Source organism: Electrona antarctica (genome assembly GCF_951216825.1).
Source record: "Electrona antarctica genome assembly, chromosome: 5".
Lineage (NCBI taxonomy): Eukaryota > Metazoa > Chordata > Actinopteri > Myctophiformes > Myctophidae > Electrona > Electrona antarctica.
This window is the reverse complement of record NC_136810.1, coordinates 26,159,563-26,184,516: the sequence shown is the minus strand read 5'-3', so window position 1 is coordinate 26,184,516 and position 24,954 is coordinate 26,159,563. Positions and strand designations below refer to the sequence as shown.

Here is a 24,954-nt window from a genome sequence, read left to right as displayed (position 1 = left end):
GTAAAGGAATAAAGGATCATTTCTGCTTCATTGCACAATCATTTGGTGTCACTCAAAAACATGATGTTATCATTTGTATCATCATTATGTGATGATAAAAGTAAGTAAAATAACTGTAATATATGTTTTTTGTGATCATTAGAATGTCTAGAACATGTTTTATTTATTATTGTGAAAGATATCCCCCCAATGTAAATTATTAATTTATTATTATTTTAATAATTATTATAAATGTGCATACTTTCTTTTTTTTACATAATTTCCTCTACAAAGTCCTAGTAAGTAGTAGTAAGGTTGAAATCTCTTTTTTTGCAGGTATAAATGTACAGTATACGGGTCTTGCAGGGTTTAACTTTAGACACAATTCTTACGAATTTAACTCAAACTTTGTTATAAAGTCTTTAACATTCTTGCTTGATGAAACAAATAACATTGCCTTTCAATCCACTGCAGTGACTAGCACTTTGATTGACTGTCAGATTTTGCAAACATAAGTCATATCCTGATGCATCAATCAAAAAAATCCATGTGATTGTAGTGATATTGATCTGTCGGGCATATTGCCCAGCCTTAAAATGACTTATTTCCATCTGAAAAGGTTGACAAAGTAGGAATATGTTTTAAATATATCTCCATATTTGAAACGTTGTGTTTCATGGTAAATTAAAGCCCTACTTGTTCATACTACAGCATCACACAGAAGTAGCAGATCTACGCCGCGTTTCGAGCTTGTAGATCTGCTACTTTTGTTATTCTTTACATTGAATCCTAAAAAATAACAGTTTTGGACATACCAAATGCGGTTTCACCCGATAGTCCCAGTAAAGTCTGTTTATCTACGTCCTTTTCTCTCTCTCTGTTTAAATCTGTTAATCTACATCTCGCTTCACCTATACTGCTATTACTCTCCCTTTTCATCGTGGATATTACATTTAAATATCCATGTAGGCTTTGGGGAGGAGGGGGGGGGGGTATTTTTCACGGCACCTGCTACCGTGCGATGCGGATGAATAAAACAACATGGGTGCGTTGCTTGGTTCACAACTGGCTGGTGAACCGGTGAACTGGCTCTCACCTAGTCTACTGTATACGTTCTCAAATACCACTGATGTTCCGTTTGGTCTTCACTGGAGTTTTCCGTACCGTAAGGGCCAAATGTCCCCACACGTATAGTAGAGTTAGAACAGTAGACATTGTGAAGATCATTTTCCTGGTCCTCCGTCTTTTATGGTTAAAAAAAAGATTTGGGGAGTTATAGGTTTATATACATTTAAGAAAAGATTCAGGTTGGTGTTAGGATTAGATATTAACACCCCCGAAAGCCTGGGGGTATTTAGGACCATTAAATCAGGGCGCCCAGCCAGCGATTTGCAGCTACGGAGCGCATTTCAAGGTGCACCAGGCGCCATCTTGGATGTAGCTGAAGTAGCTAGATGTAGCCAAAACGCACCTGAGGCGATCGACAACAACGGGAGGTATGATTACTTCTAACGCGACTAGCGACGGGACCGCGATGGCCCGTCAAAAACATAATCTTTGGTTAGAATTGGGAGGATTTATTTAGATCAAGAGTTATTCACGTTTTTAAGATTTTCGATCTCATCCACTAAAGTGGAGGGGGATCACTTTGGATGACGTCCCAACCGGAAATGACATCGAACGTTGCCCAACAGGCACTCCCAGCCTGTGGAGCGGTGCACGGTTATGATATCATTAATGTTCTGTCCTGTGATTAATCTCCATCCTGAGCGCTGAGCTTAACTATTTGATAGGACGGAGACCTCCGTTTATGCCGCTCAGGGTGTTAACTGTCGAGGTTAGGTTTAGGGGTTATGGTTAGATTTATGGCAGATATATGCTTCATTGTGCAAGTTCAAAGATTACCTATTTTCAGCTTTGGGGTTATGGTTAAAAAAAAGTGTTGTGTGTGTGTGTGTGTGTGTGTGTGTGTGTGTGTGTGTGTGTGTGTGTGTGTGTCACATTAAATGTGATTGCTGTAGTGGGTGTCGGAGAGGGGAGTAGATTGGGGGGTGATTACAAGTGATAGATAGCAAGAGGCAGTTCATCAAGTTTATAGAGGTATCTCTGTGACACACACGCACATGTGCACATGGACACACACACACTTGCACGCGTGTGCTCACTGGCGCGCGCGCGCGCACAAGTCCAGGAGGATGCCGTGCAGGCCATTCATCTGTGTCCAGACCTGCTCTCCAAATTCCCCTGGCTTAATTTATCTCACCCCTCCCAGTTTCCTGTTTCAAGAGCTGCCTCACTGGAGACCCTCCATCAACAACAACAACACCACCACAAACGCACACACACACACACACACACACACACACACACACACGCACATGCACACACACATATGCACGCACATGCACATGCACATGCACACACACATATGCACACACGCGCGCACGCGTACATGCAGACAGACAAGCAACAAACGCATGTACACACACTTGTTTCTATTGTGGCACACATGTTTCAATTTGTCCGGGCCTTTGTGTTTTGGTGATAATTCCTTCAGATAATATCAGGCCGGAATAATAATAATTATTGTCCCCTCAGGGATATTCATCTTCACAGTCTGTTCCAACAGAAAAACACATAACCATATAGTACACAACAACATAACCATATAGTACACAACAACATAACCATATAGTACACAACAACATAACCATATAGTACACAACAACATAACCATATAGTACACAACAACATAACCATATAGTACACAACAACATAACCATATAGTACACAACAACATAACCATATAGTACACAACACCATAACCATATAGTACACAACAACATAACCATATAGTACACAACAACATAACCATATAGTACACAACACCATAACCATATAGTACACAACAACATAACCATATAGTACACAACAACATAACCATATAGTACACAACAACATAGCACCAAAGACAATGATGTCCCAATACAGCAGTACAGTACAGTTTGTTGGCTGAAGGGATTGAAGGGACAAAACAAACCTTTTGCCATTTCAAAGTTCTGTGTCTTCAACGAGATGGCATGAGGGTGAAGTGACGATGAAGTGGATGATGATCTAGGTTTGGCCTTTATTGTCTAAAAATAGCATTGTACGTTGTGTAACAAATCACAGTGGATGAAGATCTGTGTGGCTTTTAATGTCAGTTTTACACCTTTTGTGTAGAATTGTTGTTATTTTTAACATGCCAAAGCCCTGATGCAACAAGAAGAGAGACTGTTAATACAAAAACACAGTCACCAAGCATGCTTGGCATACTGTGGGCTCCGTGGTTGAGATGTCCCACGCGTCACTGGAAGCATTGTGGCATTGTTTTCAACCAGCCAGCGTTGTTGGCAGCGTGACTGGACTGGAACGGAACTCTGTCTGCAGGACCAGAGGTGATCATGCCCTTGATTAGAGCCCGAACGATGCCACCATTTTTGTGTCTGATGCCGATCCTAATCTTTGAGAGAGCAAGTCCACCAATTACTGATACTGACTTATATTGTATTTACACATTCTACCATACAGACTGGACAAAATTGCATTTTATTCATTTAAAAAGGTTATAGTGCCATTTTAAGCCCTATTGCTTTCTAAAATAGACGATCTACAAGCTTAGGTCTGCTATTTTTAAAGTGGTTTAAAATAAATCAGGACTCACTGGCTACACAACTGCCGATACCAAAGTCCAAAAGGTGAAATAATGGCCGATATATGGTCCAGTCGGATAGATATTTGGTCCAGTCGGATAGATATATGGTCCAGTCGGATAGATATATGGTCCAGTCGGATAGATATATGGTCCAGTCGGATAGATATATGGTCCAGTCGGATACCGCCTATCGGTCGGGCTATGCCCTTGATGTGGGACTGCCCTCTAATGCCCGCCAGCATCTCAGAAGTGACAGTGACACGTTAGAATGTCTCTGCCTGCCAAAACAAACCGTCCAATGCCACACTTTTGTTATACGAGTTTGCTATATGTGTGCACAGTAAATTGTTATCTCATTGCTTATGAAAAGCTTGTATATTAAAAAAATCATGTATCATCCTCATCCACTGATTGATTTAACTCTGCAGAAATGTTTGCACTCTCTGTATTTTGCGTGTCTTAAGTACCAGGTCTTATTACTTAACTTAAGACCTGGAGGCGTGGTCAATGCTCTTTGGCCACTCAGAATAGCCAAATGGCATTGATCACGCCTCCAGGTCTTAAGTTAAGTAATAAGACCTGGTACCTAAGACACGCAAAATACAGCCCTGAGTTAAATCAACGCTCCAGCTTTTATATGGATGTATATATCTCACCATACATTTTATATAGCTGATAATAAACACCCCCCCCTACAATTCTGAACATTCCCTACACATCCCCCTACTGCTGCTAAGGGTTTTTTTGCTGCTAAATTAGCTTTTACAGAAGGATTGTGCGTCTTGCCTAATTTTTCATTTTTATTGCATTAAGATCCAGTATTATGTTGTGTATTTTTATATTGCCGCTGTTGGCACAGTTTTGTGGAACATACTACACTACACCAACATTTGGCCGTTTGTACCTTTGTATGAGTGAGTGACAAATTGTAACTGCTTGATTCTTGATTCTTACATCTTTGTTGTGTATTGTAGCTGTGAGCCTTCAGAACTCTTGAGTTCTAAGAATCATGACACATGAATTGCACATGATTTCACTGGTTTCAGTCAGAATATGAAGTACGCATTTTATTTGTCTTTTTAAAGAGCATAGTAAGAATATACGCATGTAGTATTGATGTATACGTTCTTTCCGTCTTGTTAAATGCTGACCATGCTGGGAGCTGCGGCTCCAAGAGTTCCTATGTATTCGTGCAAATAGTAAATAAATATTCTATCTCCCCCCCACTCCCCACCCCGCCATTTCTTCTCCACTTCCCCCCTTCTCTGTTCACCGCAGGCACCGTGATGGACCTCGCCACGGCCGCTCCGGTGGTAGCCTTCCCCTTCCTCCGCTGACCTCTCCTGCTCTTCCTCGTCACCTCTGTCCTGTCCCCCCCTCCCCCTCTCTGTCAGCTGTCTCCATCAAACCCCGTTCACATCCCACCAACCCACCGTTGAGCTGCTGAACCCCAGGAGGTGAGACCGACTGGCGTCATCATCATCGTCGTCATGGCAGGGGAGAAAGGCCAGAGCCACAAGCGCAGCGCCATGATGGACATCAAGCGGCTGGCGGGGCTGATCCAGCGCGGGACGGGCCGGCTGCTGGTCATCGACAGCCGGACGTTCTCCGAGTACAACGCGTCACACGTGCAGAACGCCGTCAACGTGTGCTGCTCCAAGCTGGTGAAGAGGAGGCTGCAGCAGGACAAGGTGTCTGTCACCGAGCTGCTGCAGCAGCCCAACGGCAAGGTCAAGGTGGGTGGGCCCCTCCTCTGTAAGGTCACCGTGTGCAGGGGACATTTAGAGAGGCAATGGCTGACATTTCCCCAAAGAGGCAATTTTAGCGAAAATAGCGGATCTACAAGCTCACAACATGCTGACTGCGATGCGCTGAGAGCTCTTAGAGCAGCTATTTTCTTGGATTTTTGCTCATGTTCATTTCCTAGCAATATGGCACCTATAAATAGCCATCTGCACAGTGAAGTATTGTAGTATTGTTTTTGGCAGCACATTTTTATTTTAGTTTTAGTCATAGTCTTTTGAATAGTTTACATTTAGTTTTAGTCACATTTTAGTCACCTGGAATGTTTTAGTGTTAGTCTAGTTTTAGTCGACTAAATCTACAGTTGATTTAGTAGAACAAATTTTATTTTGGCAGGCCTTGATGCCGTCGTAATTTTCACTTTCAATAGACGATCTACAAGCCCACTGTGGTCTTGTAGATTGTCTATTTTCATTTTTATTTGTTGACGAAATTGTCAGTTATTTAGTTTTAGTTTTAATCATCGTAGCTTAGTTTTCATTTAGTTTCCATGTAGTTTTCGTCAGTGAAAACAGGTAGTCGATGAACATTTTTCGTCTGGGTTTTAGTCGAGGAAAACAACACTGGTCTGCACAGTAGTCATATCTTGGTCAGTCACTGACTAGCATCAATAACAGCCTGTGCATAAATTTGGCCAGCGAGGAGCCCAGTCCGTATTCCAGTAGTGTCTGGGTCTGGGGCTTGTCTGGCTCTGATCCGACCCCCGGCCTGCACCAGATCAGTGTGTGTGCGCGGCTATATTTGGCGGTGACGGGCGGGCGTTAGTTACTGTACGGTTTATTGCTTTATCAGTGGCCCTGAAATCGGATCCTCCCGTTTTCCATGACTTCTGCTCTGAATACGACAGCCTTTTTTTCCATTTCCGTCCGTGGCATGCTAACTCCTGTATTTTTAGTTCGCTGTGTGAAACTGAAGGAACTTTAGAAGGGGGGGAAAACCCAAGCGCGCACACATGCGCGGGCGCACACACACACACACACACACACACACACACACACACACACACACACACACACCTCATGGATGCACAGTTACACACGCAGAAGTGTTCAGCAAGTGCACAGGCACGCACTCGCACTGTGTGTGTGTGTGTGTGTGTGTGTGTGTGTGTGTGTGTGTGTGTGTGTGTGTGTGTGTGTGTGTGAGAGCGTATACAGTATGTACATGCACGTATCAACCGAACCAGTGTTGCACGATGGTAGCTTAAGCGTCTCAACAAAGCTATGGAAGGCGGCAGGTGACATCCTCTCCCCAGCTGCAGTCAAGGCTGACGGCTGTATACCTACAGTACTTAGTGAGTGTTTTGCGGTGTGTGTGTGTGTGTGTGTGCATGTGCTTGTGCGTGTGCATGCGTGTGTGGCAGTAATGATGACACAATAAGGCCACTGATTGTTGCGATTCTATTCGTGGAGGCGGCCGGTGACAGAAATACCAGGATGGAGGAAATGTAGACAGGGATTTTTTCCCGTTTTTTCTTTCTTCCTTTTGGGGGCGATACACCTTTTTTTACTTCCTGTTTGATCACTTCAGAGCCTGACTGTACATGCAGAGTTGTCAGTGCTTCCTGGGTCTGATGATTTATCACGATGCACCTGTTCCAACCTTATAGGAAAAAGTACACGGTTACCTTATACCAAACTTTAAATACCAAAGGCACCGGTCCAAAGCCTGTCACAGCAATTTCGTGATGGCCCGATCGCAATTATTTGAGATGATCGCAATAATCTTCCGCATAATTGTCTGAATCGTTTCCCGTTCCTCTGCGTATATAACGACGCGACTAGAGGCTGTCACCAATCACCATTGCAACATTTTTGCTTGACAAAATTGGCACTCAAATCATTGTGATTTCCTTCATTGAACGGAACATTATGAATGAAAACTAGATTTCTGGCTTCGTAAACAAAAGTTGCACACGGAGGATGTGACAAATACCAAATGCACAAAGAAATGATTGAGATATTTTCATATTTAATAACTTAATTCTTACATTATATTTACATTTTTTTCAACATGGAAATGATTATGAAGCTTTTCAATCTTACTTGTAAAGCTTCGGTCTTTATTGCAGAAGCTAGCTATATGCCATCAAGCTGTTCGTCTTCAAGCCCATGCAGCTAAAGCTGACCTGATGGTTATATCACTTATCACGATATGAAGTGGGTTGTGAAGGCCAGCTTGTGGCAGTCATCCCAATCCACTGAAATGCCACGACAGACTTCACACCCCCAGAGGGTATCACTAGATGAATGACTCTATGCTGCCAAAAGGGCCGGCCGGGATCAAAGGCATGATAGATTAAGCCCTGTTCAGATGCTCTGAGGCCTGCCATCTGGCTGGCATGCCCCAAAATGTGCCGCATTAATAGAAGCCATGTACCCCAGCCCGGAGATAAGGCTCTCCCAGAGCTTTGTGTAGCTAGTGTAAGATTCTCTTTGAATTATCTCTTCACCTCACGGCTCAATCAGAAAGCAAACATGTCTCTCTCTCTCTCTCTCTCTCTCTCTCTCTCTCCGTGTGTGTGAGACTTCAGTGAACACAGGCCTCACTTTTTGAGCGGTGCCTCCACTCCATTACGCAGCAATGCGTGTCTCTATACATACGTGTCTTTCCTGATTTCTGTTCCATTCTGTCTTCTCACATCTATTTCACATTTAATATCTCTGTCTGTCTGTCTGTCTGTCTGTCTGTCCGTCCACCTAAGTGGTTGGTTCTCAAACTTTTTCATGTCAACAACCAAATGTATTTGCGGACCCCCAACTGAAAAGTGAAAATGTTTCAGAAAATATTCCAGTTTTCTTTTTTTAAATAGTACATCTACACGCTCACCACATATTGTGAGCGTGTAGATCTGCTATTATTAAACAGCTAAAGTATATATACGGATTAAAGTCACAGTCAAATATATGTTAATGTATGGGTCCTTGAAATGAAGACGTTTGAGAACCACTCCTCTAACCTTCATCATCATCCTCCCCTTCTTCTCTTGCTCTCTGGCCATCAACCACCCCCCCCCCCCCCCCCAAACACACACACACACACACAGAGACACCACCACCAGTAAAAGAGGATAATGCAATGCGATTAATGCTAGGCCGGATAAAGCTGGCGCTAGCCAGGTTGAGGGGACGAGGGGGAGGGGGGCCGCACGCCACCCAGAGGCCTTTTGTTATTGGCTGAGCATGACATCACCCCCCTTTTGTGTGGTCACTGGCTAGGCGGTGGGCTGGGCACGTGCAGACCGGCTGTATGGTGTTAAAGCAGAGGCCTCCCGGCTACCTACCCCCCCCCCCCCCCCCCCCACACACACACACACACACACACACACACACACACACACACCACCACACTGACATACCCCCCACCCCCCCTCCATCCCCACTGCCCCCCCACAGGGCTCTGAGCACTGCCAAGGGGCTGCCGTGGGCCGGCCGGGGCAGCAAAGGGACGCCATTGTGGAGCCCTTTTGTGTGGTGAAGTGAATACAGGAAGCGGGAGAGCAGAGCGCCACAGTGGGCATTCATGGGTGGGCTGCTGTATAGCTGTGGCGCAGTGCAGCCGCGTCTTCCCCCTTCACATCCCATTGAGCGCTAATAGTCTGCATCCCCCCCCCACCCGCCCAGCCACCCCGGGGCGACACACTGCGCCTTTCACACAGGGCGCCCCGGCCAAGATGAGACCCGTGACCGCCAGTTACAGCGCCCACATACGAAGGATGTAGTGGTTCCTTTACACCACTGGTTTCCAATCATCTTAGCCCGTGACCCAGAAGAGAAGTTAGATGATTACCCGGGAACCCAGACTAGTGAAAATGGCAGATCTACAAGTTCACAAGGCGTCGTTTCTTTCACATTTGTTTTCTAATTTATCGAATTTCTTCGATTTTTCATTGATTTCTTCGCGAAATTAGACCTAAAAAATCATTGAATTTTGTGGAAAATGTTTTGAAATCATAATAATTAAAAAGAAATGTAGGAAACAAAAAAACTAAAGGTACCCATACAAATGTGTCCGTGGCCCACAAATGGGTCCGGACCCTGTGTTTGGGAACCAGTGCTTTCCACGGCCCCGGCCTACACCACCCCCCCACATCGTATCCAATCCTCTCTTAAACCCCCATCCATCTACTCTCTCTCCATGTAGGTCAGAGATAGATACCGTAGGCGGGGGGCGGGGACATGTTCAGCCATCAGTGCTTCCTAATGGCACTTTGTCCTTTGCATAGAAACGAATCAACTCCACTCCACTCACCTTTTTATACTCGGGCCAAATATAAACTTGGGAGATTATGCTTTCAGCCCTGTCTATGTTTCACTGTCTGGTTGGCTGTGTTTTATCTTATAATTAACTATTATTGTGTGTGTGTGTGTGTGTGTGTGTGTGTGTGTGTGTGTGTGTGTGTGTGTGTGTGTGTGTGTGTGTGTGTGTGTGTGTGTGTGTGTGTGTGTGTGTGTGTGTGTGTGTGTGTGTGTGTGTATATATAGTAATATTTAAGTGCATGACGGTCGGAGCGGGCTGAAACTTTTCCCAACATCATGCACTTACACACTCCTGACCTGGTGGGGATTATGCATTAACACGAAGTGCCCCTTCTGACTTTGGTTCTCCATTACGCTAAAGCAGCCAGTAAAATCACATCTGGTATTTTCCATTACGCTAAAGCACCCGGTAAAATCACATCTGGTATTTTCCATTACGCTAAAGCACCCGGTAAAATCACATCTGGTTTTCCATTACGCTAAAGCACCGGTAAAATCACATCTGGTTTTCCATTACGCTAAAGCACCGGTAAAATCACATCTGGTTTTCCATTACGCTAAAGCACCCGGTAAAATCACAACTGGTTTTCCATTACGCTAAAGCACCCGGTAAAATCACATCTGGTTTTCCATTACGCTAAAGCACCCGGTAAAATCACATCTGGTTTTCCATTACGCTAAAGCACCCGGTAAAATCACAACTGGTTTTCCATTACGCTAAAGCACCCGGTAAAATCACATCTGGTTTTCCATTACGCTAAAGCACCCGGTAAAATCACATCTGGTTTTCCATTACGCTAAAGCACCGGTAAAATCACATCTGGTTTTCCATTACGCTAAAGCACCGATAAAATCACATCTGGTTTTCCATTACGCTAAAGCACCCGGTAAAATCACATCTGGTTTTCCATTACGCTAAAGCAGCCGGTAAAATCACATCTGGTTTTCCATTGCGCTAAAGCACCCAGTAAAATCACATCTGGTTTTCCATTACGCTAAAGCACCCAGTAAAATCACATCTGGTTTTCCATTACGCTAAAGCACCCAGTAAAATCACATCTGGTTTTCCATTACGCTAAAGCAGCCGGTAAAATCACATCTGGTTTTCCATTACGCTAAAGCAGCCGGTAAAATCACATCTGGTTTTCCATTACGCTAAAGCCGGTAAAATCAAACCCTGCAGACTACGGATTGGTCAGAGGCAATCATCACTATTGTGATTGTGTAATCTCATCGCGACGGATTCCTCTATACTGCATTTAAGCATTGAAGCTGAGCAATTAGCTGTTATAATGTAAATGTGAAATGAATCAATATATTGAGCAATTGCATGGCCCATTTATTTCCTAAAATGTTCATGAATGAATCACAAATTGCTAATTTTGAACGTTTTGTGAAAAATAGAAGGCCTTTTGTAGAATGGTTCAAATTCGCAAATTCGCACTCCTACAGCACACAGAGGGTTGGACGCCACTGTGACAACCAGCTACCTAAGTCGAGTTCATCTGGTTCTATACAAATGGAAAATCTTTGTAATACAGTAAAAAATCTCTTAACAGTAACACTCGGAGTGTTAATGTCAACTCGGAGTATAAAAACACACCCGTAACTGCATGGCGCACATGGCGGCTGATTGACAGGCTCGCAGGCGGAGGAGAGTCTTGGCTTAAGCCAAACTAATCCGCGGTGTGCTGCTGCTTTGAGTGTAGGAGGCGTCCAGGTCTGACAGATGGACCAGAGGTCAGCGCAAAGCAGAAGGAGAGGAAACACTCCTCCTGTGTGTGTGTGTGGGGGGGGCAGGGACGTGCACACATAGACATCAAAGGGGGCTTTAGCCCCTGCCCTTTTATCCGTCTGTAAAACAACTGCCCTCTCCAGACCACGAATGCAGCATTTACTATGGTGAGAGAAATGCAAATGCCACTTCTTTCCTTGCCATGCTTGCTCTTTTTACGAAGTCTCCTGAACTTGAACACAGCATTTTGCATTGAACAAATCTGTTTAGAAATCCATGTCGTACACCGCATCTCCACTAGCTAAAGAGTGTTGAGTTGCCCCCCGAAAATAGCTGATCTACAAGCTCTCAACGCGTCGCAGCGCGACGCGTTGAGAGCTTGTAGATCAGCTATTTTCGCTATTTTTGTTCAAAAGTGCCCTCTTACGGGATTTCAGCCCCTGCCTCTCTAACACTCTATGCCCGTCCCTGTGTGGGGGGCTTGTGTGTGTCCCTGTGTGGGGGGCATGTGTGTGTATGTAGGGGGGCATGTGTGTGTATGTAGGCCCATGTGTGGGGGCATGTGTGTCCCTGTGTGGGGGGCATGTGTGTGTATGTAGGCCTGTGTGGGGGGCATGTGTGTCCCTGTGTGGGGGGCATGTGTGTGTATGTAGGCCTGTGTGGGGGGCATGTGTGTCCCTGTGTGGGGGGCATGTGTGTGTATGTAGGCCTGTGTGGGGGGCATGTGTGTGTCCCTGTGTGGGGGGCATGTGTGTGTATGTAGGCCAGGAATTCTGGATGGAACTCAGATCAGCAGTTTTTCAGAAAACGTATAGGTTATTTTAGAATCGGCCAAAACTGAGGCTTTATGTATACTATTTTAAAAAAAAAAATTGGGAAAAATGCTGCTAATTGTCCCAGAAATGAATGCAAAACAATGCTGCTATCTGTTTCAAAAAGCTTTCTACCATGCTACCCTTGCTAATGGCAAATGGTTTTGTAAGCCAGTTTTCCCAAGTTGCAATGTGACATCACTGTTTAGCTCTGTTTACACAATGCTGCTGTACACCCCCCCCCCCCCCCCCCCCCCCCCCCCCCCCTCTAACTATACCGGCAAAGGCGCAAACACAATATTTACAAAGAAGAAAAACAAGAAAAGTGTTGTAACCTGCCCTACAGTCTGTCCCTGGGTCCCTGGGTCTGTCCCTGGCTGGCTGGCTGGGTCTGTCCGAGCACGGAAATTGTGTTTGGTTGGTTTTCGCCACCAAGTGTCACTGTTGCGCAGCCTAACACACACACATATTAACTGTATGATTTGGGGTGTGACAGTACAGTACAGTAGAGGGACCCCCCTGGGGACCCCACACAGTAACTCTCAACCGTTTCGGATGCGAGGCGGCTTGCTGGAATCGTCCCGGCCCCCTGGGCGCGTTCCTGGGGGTCTGGATGTTCCGGGGACCCCCCAGGGACCCCCACACAGAGTTGCACCACTCACTTCACACGGGTGTGATTTTTTCTACTTTCTAATTATTTGTCCGGTTTGTTGTCATGATTTGTCACGATCCGAGTTGGCTTTGTTCGAGGCTTACAGATCTTTAAATAAATACTTTTTGAAATATCTATGGGGAAAATGCATGGAGAATCATTTCCTGGGCCTGTCGTCGTCATGAAAGGGGGCTCTATAGTTTCAACTGTACTTGGTATGCTCTTTTTCCCCCCACTGTCTTTTTCCCAGAAATAGCCGATCTACAAACTCACAACGTGTCACATGGTGGCACGTTGTGAGCTTGCAGATCTGCTATTTCTGTTAGAACAATCCCTCCCTCCAGAAGAGGGATGCTGGGGTTCAAGTGGTTAATTGCTTGTTTTGGCTGAGTGCCTCGGTACCAAAGCTCAAGCTGTTGGCCTATGACCCCTAATCCGTTTAGCACTATTGGGCAGTGGTTCCCAATTCTTTCATGTCAAGGACCCCCAAATTGACATTTATTAGCTTGCGACCCCCATTTGAAAAATATATGCCAGGGACCGCCCATTAGAGAATAATTGTATGGCTCTAGCAGTGATTCTCAACCCGTTTAATTTCAAGGACCCACAGTATGACCTGCATTAGACTACGGGATCCCATTTAATGGTATTTCTATCTCTGGGACCCCCAATTTATAATTGTAAAATAAATGTTAATTTAACTCAGAGTGTACAAATGGACTTGTTAGGGTCCATTAGGGTACTATTTTCAAAGATTTTTGAAAAATATCAAAAAGGTTTGGAAATTTTTGAATAATTTTGATTAAAAAATATATATAATTGTATTTTATTTTATTTTTTGTACCAGGGTCCCTGGCACAAAATACACAGTCCTTGGCATGGAAACCTTTGAGAAACAAATGATTTTTATGAGACACAGACTCTTCCTTCTCCATGAGACACTTGTGCCTGTACTGTACAGTAATCTACTTATCAGACAAGAGGAAAAGATTATGTCATTAATCAGTGACATGCATGGGAAAACACTGTATGGTGTGAGCTAATGTTGGTGACTGTATGTACCCAGGACACCCAGCTGTTTCCAGTAACTACATTACGGTGGAAAGACACTTACCGTATGTTCTTTTTTTGTTTTTTGTTTTGTTTTTCTTTTTTCTTTTACTTTACTTGCATATTTCCATTTTGCAATACTTAGTTAATACTTCTACTTCAAGTATTTGACAGTTAGTCGGTTAGTTACTGCTTACTGGACTATAGTTACTTTGTACATTTATATTTTTTATTTTTTATTTTTGGAAAACCTTTGTACTTTTACTTAGTCTCTAAGTTTTGATGCTTAACGAAACTTATAGACTAAGTTTTTGATGCACATTTTTTTTTACTTTTGTGCCTTTTACCCAAGTCAAATTTTGTAAACAGGACTTATACTTAGTATTTCTCCATTGTGGAATTGCTACTGTACTCAGGAAAACCCTTTGATTGTCCTCCTCCCCCTTGGCTCAGTGACTTTTAATGACTTTGATGAGTCATGGTGACATCAGAGACAGTTGTTATGGGGATTATCCTATGGGTAAACCCTGGAATGTTTTGTTTGCTGTTGTCATTCACAATTTGTTCTTTCTTTTCCCCTGCAAGTTAAACAAAAGATGAGTGTACTGTATGATGTCGCTGCGGGCAGAAACCTCTTATCTCCATATTCTGACTATTTGTGTGTGGGGGGGGTTTCTTTGTAAATTAACACAAAGAATGCCAAGAACGCGGGACCTCGTTCTTCTCTCCACGACCCGCCTGTGCCAAAACGAGGGAAGTCACAATCCCGCATAGTGTAAATGGGATGTGTTGTGTTAACGCCCCTACTTGATCATATTACAGCGTCACACAAAAAGCATCAGAAGTAGCAGATCCACAAGCTCGAAGCGTGTCATGTTTCGAGCTTTGTCGATATGCTACTTTTGGCATTTTCGAAATAGAATGCTGAAAAGCAACAGGTTTGGACATATGAGGTTTCCACCCGACAGAGACGATAAGCTAGAGATGGTTTCCTGTATAGAGAAGGGCTGGGTTCATTATGTTTGCCTCGATGAAGTCAGTCACGCCATGAATCATAGTTTGTTTTAAGGCTCCTACTGTTTGACATGCACACACTCTAAACACACACACACAATGATCTTAGAGCCTAGATTATACTGTATTATACTGTGTACATATGCAACACAAAGTTGGTGCTCAAACTAAATCTATTTCAATGACGTCGTACAGTAAAGTGTAAAGGCCGTACAGAATGGACAGAATGAGTGTTGATATGACTTATGTGTTCACATGACAAGCAGCTATGCAGGTCTTGAGTGCGTTTGGAACGTCTGCACACATTTGCACTTTTCAGACAGGTTTGTGCGTGCAGCCGTGCGTGTACGACTGTACGTGTTGCCCCTGTGTGCATGCTTGTAATTCTATACTCGTGAGGGCCAAAATATAGTATAATCTGAGAAATGCTTTATGGACGCAACAGATTTTTAGATAATGGTTTACAATTAGAAAATGATTCAGGTTGGGGTTAGAATCACGACTAGACATTTCGAGGTCAGATTTAGGTGTCGGAATGAGTTAAGCATGATTTATACTTAGTTGCGTGCCAAAGTGTTATGCACCGAAAAGCCTCGTGAGCTTGCAGATCTGCTATTTTTAGGGTTTATAGGTTTACGGTTTAAAATGGAAAAATGTATTAAAGATGCCATTCATAAAATCTCTGTCGTAAAATGTTGCTGCGTGCGTGCGTGCGTGCGTGCGTGCGTGCGTGCGTGCGTGCGTGTGTTGGACATGGATGTGAGATATGACACAGAGAGGCGAGGACAGGGTGATGAAAAGCCCTGACGCCTGTGTGCATGTGGTGCAGCGTGAGGTCATCGACGGTCACTTGAGTGACCGGGGTCGTGGGGGGGGGTTGTGTCACCTGATCCTGTCCCCCCCCCCCCACACACACACACCCGTAGAGCGATACACACAGCCTTTGACCCGATGTGCGTAAACACACACACACACACACACACGCACGCACGCACACACACACACACACGTCTCCACATATAGGCTACACATTGACACGCTAAAATATAAACGTGCTTATTTGTACATACGCATGATATCACACACGCGCACAAGCACACACGCGCACACACACGCACACGTACACACACACACACACACACACACACACACACACACACACACACACACACACACACACACACACACACACACACACACACACACAGACACAGACACAGACACACACACACAGCTGCCGGCAGCAGTCAGTGACATCATGCAGTCGTGTGTTGACGAAAACTAAATGGAAACTAAATGTGACTAAAACTATGACTAAATATACTGTCGATTTTGTCAACAAATTAAAAAAAACTAAAATGTTATGAAGAGACTAGCGGACAAGAGATCCAGTATAAGTTATTTTACACTACATGCTGAAAATAGCAGATCTACTATTTTCAGCAAGTGTAAAATCTGCCATTATGACGGCATCAAGGCCCGACAAAATACATTTTAGTCGACTAAATCACCTGTAGATTTAGTCGACAAAAATCTTATGATATTTAGTCGACTATAACTAGACTAAACACTAAAACATTTCAGGTGACTAAAATGTGACTAAAACTAAATGAAAACGTTTCAAGAGACTATGACTAAAACTAAAATAGAAATGTGCTGCCAAAAACAACACTGGTCACAGCCTTCCTCACGGAGCCTGACGTCTGACCATCACCTGCTGTTCTGTTCCCTATAGCTGGCCCCTTTTCCACCGGTTGGGAACCGGTTCAGTCCAGAACCAGTTCTTAGTCCATGAGCCAGACCTCCAAAATTGGAAAGGTTATTATGAATTCAGTGGGCAAAACCATACCTATATTAAATTGTTTATAGAATCAATATAATGAATGTATGATAACACTTCCACAGGAGTAGCTTTTTCATATTTATGTAATTTGCACCTACAGTAGGCCTATACGTGAATAGGTAACAATGTAATTAATAGTTATCACCATGAAACTTCCCTAGTTGATTACTTACACAAAGACCATGATTGTATTACACATATTCTGAAATTGTACATTTAATTATGCAAATTAGGCATTATGTAGGAGAATATGCAAAAAAAAAAAAAATATGAAAAAGCTACTACTGTGGAAGAGTTAATATCATATATTAATTTACTTATATTGACAATTCAATATAGGTATTCAATTCACGTTCCAATTTTGGAGGTCTGGCTCATGGACTAAGAACTGGTTCTGAACTGAAATGGTTCCCAATCGGTGGAAAAGGGGTCACTGTGGAAAGTAACTAAGTAAATGTACTAAAACTTTGAGGTATTTGCAAAAGTGACAATGCAGTGCGCCTATTTATAAATGGTGTATATTATTTTTTTATATATTATTTATACTTGAATCTTCATGTGCTTAAGAGCAGTCATTGTCGCAGAGCCATGGGTTTAGAAAGTGCATTCCGTAAAAAAAAAAAAAAAGTGCATTCCGTAGCACTTGTGTCCCGTGCGGTCGGTGGAGTACGGAGACCCTATTAAAGGTGACCCGGCCGGAGAGTGTTTTCCGAAATGTGGGTGAAATTAGTGCTTTCTTTCTTTCTGCTGATATGGTTGCATTGTGTCGGTTCCCACACTACCACAGCAGTACTAGTAGTGTATTATCGTGTGGTGTGGCTCAGCACTCTGTGTCGTTGTCCCCTGGTCGGTCAGGAGGCGTTGTTGCTGAGGTCAGGGAAAACCCTGCCGTCACTTCCTCTGTACACTATAGGAGAGAGGAGTACTGCGTTTCATAACCAAGCCATCTGTCATCTACTGTATGTTTCAGTGTGCGTGTGTGTCTATTGTGAGCCCACTATTAAAACTAAGACTCTAAGGCTCGTTTTGCAACGGGCTTAATGTTTTTCCCATCCGTACTCTTTTCATATTTTTTAAGTGTGGAGGTGGTAACGATAGCAAAGATAAATCTCACTTTGTGTCCCTTCTCTCTCTCTCTCTCTCTCTCTCTCTCTCTCTCTCTCTCATTTCCTTCTGTCCATTTCATTGCCTTCTTTACAGTACATACATTGCACATACTACAACTACAAGCTTTCACTTTCCCTCTCACTGTATTGGCGTAGAGAGGCGAGGATGAATGATTTGACCACTCCTTGTTTACAACATGCTGTGATGGATGGCCAGCCTTCACATCCTGCCTCCTCTCCGCTGCTCTGTTTCTCTCCTCTCCTCTCCTTGTGCTATTCCCTCAGGTCACCTGCATTGTGCACGCACGCACGCACGCACGCACGCACGCACGCACGCACGCACGCACGCACGCACAGCGTGTGTAGTGTGAGCGTTTGTGTTGCTGCGTGCTGTAGTGCTGCAGTATAAGGAGGGCTGCATGCTGTTCCATGCGACTGCTGCAGTCTGGCATGCATGCGGCTCCGCTCTCAGCCAGGTCGCCCACCTCTAGAACAGTGCAGCAAAGCACTGTACTGAGGCACAGCACATATAGTCATAGTCATGGTCGTGAGCCCATATCATTTTTTTTAATAATTTTTGTATAATGGGCTCACGACTCACGAGTAAATTTCAACACATTAAAAAAAATCCACTCTTAACTCCGAGACATTCTGCATAATGAGTACTACTTTTACTTTTATTTTGGTACTTTAAGTACATTTATTTTGGTACTTTAAGTACATTTCTATTTTCTATATTGCAGTATTGATACTTTTACTGAACTACTTTTATATACTATTTTATAACTACTTTTATTTACCACCACTTGTCCGGCGACTCTCTCTCTCTCTCTCTCTCTCTCTCTCTCTCTCTCTCTCTCTCTCTCTCTCTCTCTCTCTCTCTCTCTGCATCTTGACACATTGCTCCACTCTATCAACTGCTCTATATTTACTGTAGCCCTTCGGAAGGTTGATTTCAACCGTGCAATGCAAAGCCTGTTGTATCAGTCCGCTGGAATGTTGTACTGCAATGTGTGTGTGCCACTGTGTGGCGTGTGTATAGTATACAGTGGTGGAATGTATAACTACATTCTTTTAAGTACTGCATTCTTTTAAATACTTGAGTATTTCTAATTTCCAATACATTTACTTCTACTCCACTATACATCCATCCCGGATCTGAATACTGTACATTTATTTGAAAACTTTAGTTACTTTGTAGATTTTGATTGTTATTACAAAACAATAACATACATTAAGCCCCATATAGTATACATTTCGGCCATTTGAAAATAGCTGATCTAGAAGCTCACAATGCATGTGTGACGCATTGTGAGCTAAACAGATCTGCTATTTTAAACATATTTGTATACATTTGAAAACTTGAAATGGGACATTCTGCACAATGAGTACTTTTACTGTTAGTACTTCAAGTACATTTTGATATCCAGCACCTTTGCACTTTTAGTACATTCAGACACATTGTTTTCAAGGAAAAATATTCCCTAATGTCACTGCAGGTCCCGTTGTGGTTTGTTTTAAACTATACTCTAAAAAGGAGGAAACAGGAATAGAACACTTATGCCAATAGTACAATATCCCAAATCACAGACAATATCCAGTCTAATGATATGGACATAATACTGCACAGACAGGCCTAAAGTAATTACCCTATGTTACCCTATGTTGACCAATCATCATCATTATGATGCCGTTATGCCCTGTGGAAGACACTTTCTCATGTGGAATGTGTTTCACTCTGGGAGCGCACTCAGCGCACCATGTCAGTTTACATGACAGACTCCGCACTGGCAGGAGAAGGAGACGGTTCTTTTGGATTACATTACGTAACGTGGGTAACTACTAACTCACCCATTGAAAACACAGTAACTATAATGGCGTTACTAGTATCTGTGTATTTGTTTTTTGTTTTTTTTCCCTTCTGGGGGTCCCTGTATGGCACAAGACATTTTCAGATGTGGGTCTACACAGAAAACAGAAGGTGTTTGAAACAGACTCTGTGTCTCTCTAGCCACCTGCATGCAGCGTGTGACCTTGTCCTTGTCACCTGCATCATGGCTCTGTGCCAAGACACTCTGATAGTGCAGCTGCTTTGTTAAGCGGAAACACAATCAGACAGACAAAGACATGCTGCACACAATGTACACGTCTAGGGCATGGTAAGTAGGGTAACGCTGCTAACGCACACGCACGCACATGTGCAGATTGTGCGCACACACACACACGCACACGCACACACACACTATACCTGCCGGGACAACATGTGAGGAACTACACTTTTATGAATGTTTGGTTTTGCCATTTTAACAATATCCTTAAAGCCAAAAGTAGCCGATCTACAAGCTCACAACGACGCAAAATAATTATTAGTCCCCCCCCTCCCTTTACAAGCAGGAATTGTGTGAAGAGAAAGGGGAGTGGTCGTTTTGCAGTTTTAGCTGTAGCAGTTGAAGCTCAACTTAGTAGTTTTGTAGATTTTGTAGCAGCTACAAACGCACGTGGCGCTTTGTATCTTCATGTCGCTGAGCTTCCATTGAACATGAATGGTAGACTGTAGCTTTGTATCTTCATGTCGCTGAGCTTCCATTGAACATGAATGGTAGACTGTAGCTTTGTATCTTCATGTCGCTGAGCTTCCATTGAACATGAATGGTAGACTGTAGATTTGTGTGACCGCAGAATTACTCAATAAATAACTGTAAAACATTGCACTAACAAACACTTTTTTCTATTTCCCAATTTGTACTTGTGGGGACAGGTGGCCCACACACACACACACACACACACACACACACACACACACACACACACACACACACACACACACACACACACAAACGCCCTCAATGCTCACCGCTGCATGTCATTGCAGTGCAGGAGAGACAGCGCTGCGGTTACATTGTTTGAGTGCTGCACGCCATGCGAGGCTGCTCCAGACGGCTCTGTTGTATAGAGAGAGCGGCTTTGCCCCGAAGCTAGAGGGTGATTGAAGACGTTTCTGCAGAGATGGTGAAAGGGGAATGGTGCGATTGGGGGGGGGGGGGGGGGGGGGATCGGGGGCTTGGGGGGGGGGGATATAATGTAAACAAAGAGATGCTCCATATGTCTTTCTCTCTCTGTAACCCCTCCCCCCGCCTCCCACCCTGGTCTTGTCTCCCATCTTCTCCCCCTCCTCCTCCTCCTCCTCCTCCTGCTCCTCCTCACCCCACCATCGTTTATTGTTTCACCTTCACCTGCTGCTCCATCCCTCCCTCCTCTGCCACTGTCACATCCCTGTGTTCCTCTCCTCTCCTCTCCTCTCCTCTCCTCTCCTCTCCTCTCCTCTCCTCTCCTCTCCTCTCCTCTCCTCTCCTCTCCTCTCCTCTCCTCTCCTCTCCTCTCCAGTGATATGGTGATTCATGGCTGCAGCAGTCAGTCGCTGCCTTGGGCTTTGGTCACATGACCAAAGCCTGCCTGACAACATGGAGAGCAAACTGGTGCCGGAGCGTTGCAGGCACATGCACACGTGCCCGCACACGCACGCACGCACGCACGCACGCACACGCGCAGGCGGACAGACAGACAGACAGACAGACAGACAGACAGACAGACAGACAGACAGACTCAAGCTCACAACAAGCAGCGCATGCTCAAATCATTTCCTATTCCATTCCTTGCTGACACCTTCTGACAGTGCACAAACTGCAGCACTACCGTGCGTGCGCGCACACACACACACACACACACACACACACACACACACACACACACACACACACACACACACACAGCGTGATGGAGACATTTATGCTTTTTATTGACCTGGGTTTTTCTTATCTCTTCTACGAGCTACCTTTCTGGAAGGTTTAGTGGCACGACAAATAAAACATGAGTTTGACCCGGGTCGTCAGCTGCAGTATTTCCTTCTCGTTAAATCATCTGTTGAGGTTTATATCAGTGGTTCCCATTTCATGTCAAGGACCCCCACAATGATACTCATTAGCCTGCGGACCCCCCATTTGAAAATACATGCTAAGGACCCCCATAAGAGAAGATGTTTACAGCTCTAGGGCCCCCGGTTTGACCTGACTTAGGCTACGGCCCCTATTTAATGGCATTTCTATCTCTGGGACCCCAATTTATATTGTAAAATCAATGTAAATTTAACTTTGAAAGTGTACAAATGGAACCAAACGGACCCGTTAGGTTGCATTTGTACACTCAGAGTTACAGACCCATAAGGGTACATTCGGTTCCAAACTATAATTTAGCTGGGGACCCCCTGGAACTCCCTCAAGGACACCTAGGGGTCCCCGGAACCCACTTTGGGAACCACTGGTTTATAACTCTCTGTTTAGGAAGCGCCTCTCCAAGCGCGTGGTGTCCAGGGATCTGTGGCCTATGTGCGCCGTCTCTGTGTCGTGGAGACCTCATGCCGTCTCTGTGTCGTGGAGACATCATGCCGTCTCTGTGTCGTGGAGACATCATTCCGTCTCTGTGTCGTGGAGACATCATGCCGTCTCTGTGTCGTGGAGACATCATGCCGTCTCTGTGTCGTGGAGACATCATGCCGTCTCTGTGTCGTGGAGACATCATGCCGTCTCTGTGTCGTGGAGACATCATGCCGTCTCTGTGTCGTGGAGACATCATGCCGTCTCTGTGTCGTGGAGACATCATGCCGTCTCTGTGTCGTGGAGACATCATGCCGTCGTCTCTGTGTCGTGGAGACATCATGCCGTCTCTGTGTCGTGGAGACATCATGCCGTCTCTGTGTCGTGGAGACATCATGCCGTCTCTGTGTCGTGGAGACATCATGCCGTCTCTGTGTCGTGGAGACATCATGCCGTCTCTGTGTCGTGGAGACATCATGTCGTCTCTGTGTCGTGGAGACATCATGCCGTCTCTGTGTCGTGGAGACCTCATGCCGTCTCTGTGTCGTGGAGACATCATGTCGTCTCTGTGTCGTGGAGACATCATGCCGTCTCTGTGTCGTGGAGACCTCATGCCGTCTCTGTGTCGTGGAGACATCATGCCGTCTCTGTGTCGTGGAGACATCATGCCGGATTACGTTACTGACTACAATTTTTAGCAAGTAACTTGTAACTGTAAGGATTACTTTTTAAAAGTAACCTTCCCAACCCTGCCTAAGGTGTAAGATCTTAAATTATTTTTAAAATGTTGTTCCTATCTTCTTCCCTTGACATGCAGCTACATGTGGGGGTGGTTTGGGTGATTAGTGAGTCATTATGGGTGGAGTTAAGTACCTATTGTTCCTCCCATTGACACACCCACTTCTAGACAGCTCTAGGTGTCAGAATGTAGTGAACATTCAAAGGAGCTTTTCTCAGCTTTGGGGAAAATGGTACAATCACTTTAAAATGCTCACATCTCCTTCAAATATTTTCCAATTGCATTGAATGATACATCATATGAAAGCTTACATTCTGTACTTTAATAATCTGTACAAAACTGAAAAATGACTCTTGTCGAGATGAGGGCCTATTTGCCAGACTCGGTCACATATGTCCAAAAACTGTTACTTTTCAGGATTCAAATTCAAAAGCAGCAAGAGTAGCTGGGGCGTTAATTTAAATTTACGAGGCCTGGGCCGTGGCTCAGCGGTCCAGGCACCTTGGCTGGTAATCCAGTCTGCCAGTGTGCCGCGGGTTCGACTCCCGATCCCGACGGCCCTTACTGCATGTCACCCCCCCCCACCCCCCCATCTCTCTCCCCATTTCCTGTCAGCCTACTGTCTATCCCTCTATAAAACATATAAAAATCACACCTGTGTGAAGTGAGGGGCGCTCTTATCATCGTACATCATCATGAATCATCTCATACTGGCAAATCAGAATGTTGCCACAAATATACGTCATATTTGGCGGACATTTGACCTAATTTCTCCTTTCATTGTCGATGGCAAAAATATGAGACATGTGGGGACAAGATGTCGTAAATTTTCCCTTCATTGTCAATGGTATTTAATGTTTGTGTTGCGGTCATTTTGTGGGGACAAAAGCTAAGCCACCAAAAAATTCAAAATAATTTACGAAAAAATGCAGATAAGAGGCTTCTGCCCGACAGCAACGATATGAAACCGGGCGGGGAGAGGAGAGGGCAGAGGGTGGTCCTTGAAATCCAAAACATTGATAATGATTGACTTTCACAGCATTGTGCTCATGCGCTGCGGCCTCTATGCCGGTAAACTGTATATTTCCTGGTGTGTTTCTGCCGGCAGCTCTGCATTCCAGTGGTTCCATTATGAACCTGTGTCTCTCTCTCTCTCTCTCTCTCTCTCTCTCTCTCTCTCTCTCTGCGCTGTGATAGGTGGAGCTGGGCAGGAAGCAGGAAGTGGTGGTGTACGACCAGAGCTCCAAGGAGGCGGGCCACCTGTCCAAAGACGGCTTTGTGCACATCCTGATGGGCAAGCTGGAAAGCACCTTCCAGCGAGTGTCCCTGCTCACCGGTACGTCAGCTCTCTCTCTCTCTCTCTCTCTCTCTCTCTCTCTCTCTCTCTCTCTGTGTATGTGTGCGTGCGTGCGTGCGTGCGTGCGTGCGTGCGTGCGCTTAAATTGTGCACAAAGTGTGTAGAACATGTTCTGGTGAAAGTCATCAACCATGTTGTGTTTAATTCCCTATATCGTCGCCATCAGGCAGAAACCTCCTATCTCCATAATTTAGGCATAAAAAGTAGCAGATCTGAGCTCGTCGATTTGCTACTTTTTATAGTTTTGAATTGAATATGAATCCTGAAAAGTAACAGTTTTGGACATATGAGGTTTCCAGCCGACAGAGTAGACATGCTTTTGTATCTTGTCTATGCTTCCTTTTTTGTCTTTGTTGTGGGAGAACAAGTGCACACTTCTCTGTGATTGGAGTGCTAATGTGTGCCATGGTCATGTCACCTTGTTGCCAGCAGATGTCACTGTCGTGCATTACCCCCAAGATCCCTTATAATTGTTGCATAACAATACTCTTTACCAGTGTTGTTTTTGGCAGCACATTTAGATTTTAGTTTTAGTCATAGT

The 24,954-nt window shown here is 44.5% G+C and overlaps 1 protein-coding gene across 2 annotated transcripts in view; it reads left to right on the top strand.

The window, feature by feature from the left end:
* dusp8a (dual specificity phosphatase 8a) overlaps positions 1–24,954 on the top strand; it is a 91,763-nt gene that overhangs the window by 14,497 nt on the left and 52,312 nt on the right. For both annotated transcript variants that reach the window (XM_079501348.1, XM_079501349.1), the window contains exons 2-3: positions 4,952–5,409; positions 24,254–24,392. In XM_079501348.1, coding sequence (XP_079357474.1) covers positions 5,164–5,409; positions 24,254–24,392 — 385 coding nt within the window. In that variant the 5' untranslated portion in view covers positions 4,952–5,163. The remainder of the gene's footprint in view (positions 1–4,951; positions 5,410–24,253; positions 24,393–24,954) is intronic.